The sequence below is a fragment of the Petaurus breviceps genome, unplaced genomic scaffold (assembly GCF_028583685.1).
Source record: "Petaurus breviceps papuanus isolate PSGF00001 unplaced genomic scaffold, PetGlider_PUasm1.0 188, whole genome shotgun sequence".
Lineage (NCBI taxonomy): Eukaryota > Metazoa > Chordata > Mammalia > Diprotodontia > Petauridae > Petaurus > Petaurus breviceps.
In genome coordinates, this window is record NW_027185804.1 from 42,419,821 (window position 1) to 42,427,702 (window position 7,882).

At 38.9% G+C, this 7,882-nt stretch overlaps 1 protein-coding gene across 1 annotated transcript; it reads right to left on the reverse strand.

Annotated features, from left to right (window-relative positions):
- Positions 1-1,510: 1,510 nt before the first annotated feature.
- OR9G1 (olfactory receptor family 9 subfamily G member 1) lies at positions 1,511-2,440 on the reverse strand. The gene has a single exon (XM_069091067.1). The coding sequence runs from the start codon at positions 2,438-2,440 to the stop codon at positions 1,511-1,513; it is 930 nt and encodes a 309-aa protein (XP_068947168.1).
- Between the last annotated feature and the right edge of the window lie 5,442 nt (positions 2,441-7,882).

Here is a 7,882-nt window from a genome sequence, read left to right on the forward strand (position 1 = left end):
GCCAAACTCACCAAAACATAAAGAAAAAAGTCTCGAAGGAAACTTTAAAGTAATATGTACTTGTAAAAGTAGCTCTGTAATCATAAGTCATTAAATAATATTCCTGTGTTTCTTTAAAACTATATTAATATTGAAATTTAATCCTTTCTGGAAAAGATATTTGCATAAAAATTAAATGACTGAAACTCTATTATCTCCATTCCATATACAGCAAAAAGATTATGTCATTTTTAATTTCTTTTAACAGAAGAATTTCCGAGGCTAATAATGGCTTCAAGTATAAATCATACCAAAAATATTGTAAGATTTACATAAAGGATCAAATATTTCATCAGTATTGAGACTTTATTATGTGACAGATGATAACAACCCATATATTACTTAATAAATGACCAGTAGAAGGAAATGACAAACCACCCTAGTATCTTTGCCAAGAAAAACCCAAATGATGTCACAAAGAGTTGGATATAATTGAAACAACTCAACAACAACCACAACAAAGATAAGTCTGAAGTGTTGCCATAAATTGATCAAGTGATTTTTGTAAAGCACGTCCAGCAGCTCTTTATTATCATCGAAAAAAGTCCTTATTTTGCCATTTAAAGCCCTTCAAAATGGACTCTTTTCCACGTCTCCATTCTTTTTATAGATTGCTCTTGTTCACATACTTTAAATTTCTGACAGAGTGGAATTCTCTCTCTTCCTTATACACCATTTTCTGTATTTGTGTCAGTGTGTTAGCTTTCCCCATGCCTGGATTAATTTCCCTCCCCATTCTCATCAACTAGTTTCCCTGACTCCTTTCAAAATTTGGCTCAAATCCCACCATCTGCAAAATGACATTTCCCCAGGCTGCTAGTGCCCTGCCCACTAAGCTTACTTGCTTATACTATGTAAATATTTATTTTTTATATCTTTTATTATATATTATTATATTTATATATTATTCCTATTATTATATATTTATGTATATATCTATTTATTCAAATGTTTTCACCGACATTAAAATGTAAGCTCCTTGAGGACAAGAACTATTTTTACCTTTCTTCATATCGTCAGCACTTAGCACAGTACCTGGGGCACACAGTAAGACATTAATAAATGCTCATTGACTAAAGGACTAAATGAGTGTTTGAAATACATATAAACCATTCTCATATATTGCCAGAGACAGGATTTCAGGGCAGATCTCCCTTCTTACAAACATAGAACAAAAGTCACTATAACCAATGCTGCCTCTACTATAAATTAAACAATCAAAGGGACTTGATTCTACAATCACATTCTTTCTTCAAATGTTAATCCAAATTCACTTTGCTAGACCCAGGATTTTATGACATAACCTATAATTGCTCACCTCTTATTAGACAATTCTCTACCTTAAAAAGTAGGCATATTCTAGATCACTTTTAATAGAAAACATTTGACAGAACTCTGATTGTCAGATGACAGTCACATAAAATATATGTATGAATTTGTGTGGGGGGGGGACACAATATTTTCTTCAAACTCAAGAAGATGTCATTTTGCAGAGTTTCTTCAGAGCTTCTTTCACATCCTTGTTCCTCAGGCTGTAGATCATGGGGTTCAACATGGGGAAGACCACAGTGTAAAATGTGGAGACAATTTTGTCCTGCTCCAGGGCATAGCTGGAACTTGGGCGAGAATAAATGTAGAGAATAGAGCCATAGTATAAGGTAACAGAAATCAAATGAGAAGAACAAGTAGAAAAGGCTTTGAGTCGACCCTGGGTAGAGCGGATCCTCAAGATGGCGGCAATGATGAAGAGGTAGGAGGCCAGGATTAGTAGAGTAGGAATGATGACATTGGAGGCCAAGAGGAAATAGAGCACCTCCTGGTAACTGTCCTTCACATCACATGCCAGCTTCACCAAGGGTGGGACATCACAGAAGAAGTCATCAATGACATTATCCCCACAAAAGTTCAAAGTGAATGTATTGCTAGTAAGGATGATAGCATTAATAAAACCACCAATGTAGGAAATGCCAACCAGACATATACATAACCATCTAGACATGGCCTGAGCATAAAGCAGTGGATTGGAGATAGCTATGTAACGGTCATATGCCATGGCAGCCAACAGGTAGCATTCACTATATGCAAGTCCAGCTGAGAAGAAAAATTGAGCCACACATCCAGCAAAGGATATGCTCTTGTCCTCAGAGACACATGTCACCATGATTTTGGGGGTGTAAACAGAGGAATACCAGAGATCCAGAAAAGACAGGTTCCCAATGAAGAAATACATAGGGGTGTGCAACCGGGAGTCTGCATAGATTAATACTATCAAAGTCATATTCCCCACCAGTGTCATAGAGTACACCATGAGGAAAAGGACAAAGAGGATCAGTTGCATCATAGGATCCTGGGTGAAGCCTAGCAGGATGAATTCAGTTACAGTATGGTTGCTTTTCGCCATGCCTGCAGAGAGTCTCCTACCATGGAGAAGTGATTCAGAAGCACCATTCCCCATACCTAGATTAAAAAAAATGAAAAACAAACATTGCATTATTGGGTAAACTATGCAATCAACAGCCAGCAACATTTGCCTATCACCTAATCTTGTTGATCTCTTCCTGTCATTTGGTTAAACCTTTGCTGCCAGTAGAAATTTGGAATTTGGAATAATTCTTATTTCATTGGAGGTAGTCTTAGGTTCTCAAAGTCTCCAAAGAGAGATCAAGTTCTGGTGATTCCTACCAGTCTAAAATGTTTTAAGTGCATGCCATATTAATAATTTCATGGTTGCCATCCAAGGACTAGCTCAGTTAACTTTAAAGAGGCTCATTACCTGCCAGTCTGAAGAGTAAAGGATATTTTAGCTACAGTCATCTTCAACAAATTTCTACCAAACTACTGAAAGTTGTTCTAAGAAATTGTGGCAAGGTTGTTTACAGCAATGAAATCCCCACAAGGTATGGAAGTATTGGATAGACCATCATTTTTAATTATGCATAATTTCACTATTAGACCATAAGGCTATTCTTGTTTGTGATTAATGGGATTCTATTAATCAGCTCTCTATAAACCTAGTGGATCAAGAAATTATGGAGCCATTGTTTCATCACTGAATCCCACCCTTTTATTTTTCAGGTAAAGAAACTAAGACTCAGGGAGTAGAGTGATTTATCCAAAGTCATCTGACTCCAAATTCAGTTCTCATTCCATCAAACCACAATGCCTCATTGTAGCAGCAAGCACCCCGACAACACAGATTCTTAGATTTGCTTTTCTAAAGAAAAGCAATTCAAAATGGGTTAACAATCTTACTTTAATCAAACACATCATTTACCTAGTTCAGGGGAAAAAATCAGCACCCAAAACTTCAGAGTATACAGACAGAACTTACGAGCAGAAGTTACAAGAAGACTGAGAAACATTTCAAGCAGACAGGCCTCCAACTGTCTGATAATTACATACATCCATACCTAGTTGCAGTTACCAGAGAGAGAAGCATCAGCATTTGTGTTTTCAAAGCCAGGAGGGGGGCGGGGGTGGGGTGGGGGGCTTGATGGCTGCCCAGCATCTCATCTTGTCAGATCACACAACACTTCCCAAAGTGAGCCCCAAAGCAAAGCCTCACATCAGGGTTTATATAGCCTTCTCCTGGCTCAGAGAATTAACAACATTCTTGACCCACTGCCCAATCACAAAGTATCTCCTGAGAAACAAGCCTCCCAGACAGTGGAAGGTTTTCTCTGCACTTTGGCAAAGGAACTTGAAAAATCCATGAGCAAATAGTCCATATAGTCACTGGGTCATGAATCAGGCTTTGGCCCCATCAAGCAGATGAGTAATGCATCCATCATGTGACTAAGGCAAAGAATTAATGTTGGTAGCTAGAATCCTCTCCTTATCAAGCTCCTCAACGATCTGGTCTTGTTGATCTCTAAGTGATGCAAGGCATTATGGAGACATGACTCTGCACTCTCTCATAGAAAATATGGAATATCAAGTACACTCTTCAAGACCACTCATCTTCTCTGCCATGTTATTGTTCAGTCATTTCAGACCCCATTGAGGGGTTTTCTTGGCAAAGATATGAGTGGTTTGCCATTTTCTTCTCCATCTCATTTTACAAATGAGGAAACTGAGGGAAATAGAGTTAAGAGACTTACCTAGGGTCATCCAGTAAGTGTCTGAGGCTGTTTGAAGTCAGGTCGTCCTGAGTCCAGGCCCAGAATTCTATCCACTGTGCCTCCCAGCTCCCGCCTTAACACACACATTTCTGAAGGTCAAAATTATCACCATAAACACTGGATTACAAAGTGGTTTAACACATGATCTCCTTCTGTAATGGAATGCCAAGGAAAGGCAACTTCCCAAGGTTCAAAATACCAGCATAGGTGCTCTCCATTTTATTCAGTGACAAACCAAGAACAGAGAAGATCAAAACATGATATCATTCCAAATACAGCATTTACTAAATGTGATTAAATAATCTCCAAGGACTACCCCACCCCAGGACCTTCCAATCATTCAATCAATTATAAAGTTCCTGGTCTAAATACTTCTCCACCCCTAGGCTATACCTTCATTTAGTCCACCACAAAGCCCCTCTTCTCAAATAGAGATTAGTTTCCAAACATAAGTAAAGTACCTTCATTTGTCAATCACAGAGCACCAAAAAGTCAAAAGTTCCCCACCCCTGGATCTCAATTGAATCTACCCCAGAATTACATCAAGTTTAAACACAGCACTTAATACCCAAATGGAGGTCTTTTCTTCATCTTGACACGAGGCAAGTTCTCAGCAATCTTAGTTCCTGGGGAGACAAGGCTCAGCAAGGCCACAAGATACATTGCCAGTCCCTTCATCAATTCATCCTCTGTCTGTAGAACAGTCCTAGAACCCCTGAAAACATTAGCAAAACCCTCTCCCAGGATTTCTGTAAACATACAACCAGAAAATCCTTCTTCAGGGCTTCTGAACCAACAGAAAGGTTCCCAGACCCCTGCAACAACAGCACTGTCCTTCACCAGTGGACAGTATTCACTCTGTCTGCAGGACAGTCTCCAGACCCCTGCAACAACAGCACTGTCCTTCACCAGTGGACAGTATTCACTCTCTGTCTGCAGGACAGTCTCAGGGCTTCTTAACCAAAAGCCAGGTTCCAGGACTTCTTCAACAACAGGACTGTCTTTCACCAGTGGACAAATCTGGCAAAACAACATCAAAACAGACAGACAAAGTACCAGCAAAACAGCCATGTCTCCTCAGTCCTTGGCAGCTCAGGGGGCAGGTCTCAAAAGTCCAGGGCAATTCAAAGCGGCCACTAGCAATTCTCTTAGTCTCTCTCTCTCCACGAGGTGCTGCTTCCAAAAAAAGTTCTTCTGCCTCTCTCTTGTCTCTCCAAATCTACATCACCAACTCCTCCCAGTTCAGGACTCTCTTTTCACATCAACAAGTCCATCCCACAGGTGGGATTAACAAGCTCTGGGTTTTAAAACAATCAATTTGAAAAACCCAGCCAATACAGGGGAATCTTTAAATGCCATTACTATCACACCTTCATTCTTCACAATGGTTGTATGAGGTAGGTAGCATAATGATCAGCACTTGAGGAGAGACACATACAAGTAAGTGAAGTGGACTTGCTTGGTCTCACACAGGGAGGATCACAGTGAGAACAATACATATTTCCAGTTGCATAATAGGAAAGTTCTGGGTGGGAGACAAAGAGATGGGGTTCAAATCCCAACTCAGTTATCTTAGCTCCCCTGGTGACCTTTGACAAGTCACTTAACCACTCTGTTTGTCATTTCTCTCATCTCTAAAGTTCTCAGATATCCCCTAAGGCCCCCCAAATAGAAATCTCTGATCTGGTGGTTATTGTAATATCTTTATGAAAGGTTTTCCATCCTCAACTTTTCCTACTTTAAATATCTAGTTCCCTTTTCATTTTTATATTCAGCAAAAATCAACTTTGTCTTCTTCCTACCATTGAAAAAAGAAAAAAAGCACCTTATAAAAGGAAAGCAAAACAAAATTTTATGGGTTTTGTTTCTCTTAGTTTAGTCATTTTTCAGTTGTGTCTTCTTGACCCCTTTTGGTTTTTTTTTCTTTACAAAGATACTGGAGTGATTTGCATTTCCTTCTTCAGTTCATTTTACAAATGAGAAAATTGAAGCAAACAAGGTATAGTGACTTACCCAAGGTCATATGTCTGCTTAGGCCAGATTTGAATTCAGGGACATGTGTCTTCCTGATTCCAAGTCCAGTGCACTATCCATTGAACTACATAACTGCCCACTTTCGACAATTATCATGTCCAAAATACAAAGCTCTAATCATACAGCTTGATTCTATCTATTACCTATCTGTTAGGAAAAAGGTAGAATGCAGTATTCTGAGTCTGAATAATCTTACACAGCGATTGGATGGTGTGACTACTCTGATCACCAATATTCCATGCCTCCTTGTTTCTTCTAAAGTCTAAACTTCTCTGTTTGGCATTCAATACCCTTCACAGTGTGAGATGGCCTTTACGTCTGACCTTCCCACGTCCCTCCTCCCTACACTCCAAGCACCAGACAAGCCATGGAAAATTCTGCTCCCCAACACTCACTGCCATCTCACCCCTCCTTGGCTTTGCTTGGCTTCTTCCCTGTGCTCAAATGGCCTCCCTCTAACCTTCTGCTGAATTCCTGCCCTTCCTTTAAAGTCTAATTCATAGGCCACATTTTCCCATAAATCCTTCCCTGATATTCCAAGTTATAAAGACTCGCTTTGTTTTGTTATGTCCTACAATGCCAATGATGTGAAACTCTATGTTATGATAGCCTGTATTAGTGTCTTATCTTACTAGATAAAACTGTAAGTTCTCTGAAGACAAGTACCTAGTCTTGATCTCAAATATGTCTCTTCCCAAGTGCCTTGCACAGTGCTCTGCAGCTAATTGATAATTAACAACCATGGACTATATTTCATTTGTTCAATTTTATAGCTGGGTCTTTGGGGCTAGGAGAGATAATGCTACATGGTTAATCAAGAACTGGATTTGGAATCAGAAAGATGTGGATTCACATACTGCCTTTGACCCATACTTGCTGTACAATCCTGAGCTAGTTGCTTAGCCTTGTAGGGCCTTCCAACAGCTGTCTGAGGCTACAGGGCCTAAAAGAGTTGCCAGTCTTGTATGAAGAAAGGAAATTCCCACACTGGGAGTTTCTTGAATGAGTGAAATAACAGATGATGCAGACAATCCCCTGCACCCCACCCTAATCCCCCCCTCAAATAAAGCTTAGCAGAGTTAAAGCATCTGGCACACACAGATTTCTTTTTTTAATATGGTATATATTTTCCATTATTTCATTTTATATTCTTTACCCTTTTTTCCAAATGAATTTTGCTATTATTTTTTTCTAATTCACACACACACACATATTTGTTATTTAGTTGGGATGGGATTGATGGGGAGGAAGGAAGAAAAAAAAAGGAAATGATAATTCCATGATAATTTTGTTGTATATTGTAAAGAAAGAGTAAGTTGTGAAGAGGTTATTTGAAGTTTTATGTGCAACCGTCTTTTTTTGTACTATGCTATGGAAATACTTAATTTATTCCACAAATTAAAAATAAAATAAATTTTAAAACATAAAAATAGAGAAAAATATACTTACTTAGGCAGAAAAGTTTTGGTTGATACAATCACTTTCCTTCCAAACTGATCCTGGATCAGACTAAAGCAATCATTCACAAGCCTAGAAGAAAAGCATCTATTTCTCCCTTCCTTTTTGTATGTAGGCCACCTATTTTTTTTTATGTAGGCCATTCCCTCCCACTATTGGACCACATAGAAAGTATTTTGTCACTTGGGTAACTCTGAAGAGAGTCTGCTTGTCTCTGGCTGTACCAAAAA

What these genes read in the sequence shown, in the direction of transcription:
- OR9G1 (XM_069091067.1), bottom strand. Translation starts at nt 2,440, where the DNA reads ATGGCGAAAAGCAACCATACTGTAACTGAATTCATCCTGCTAGGCTTC.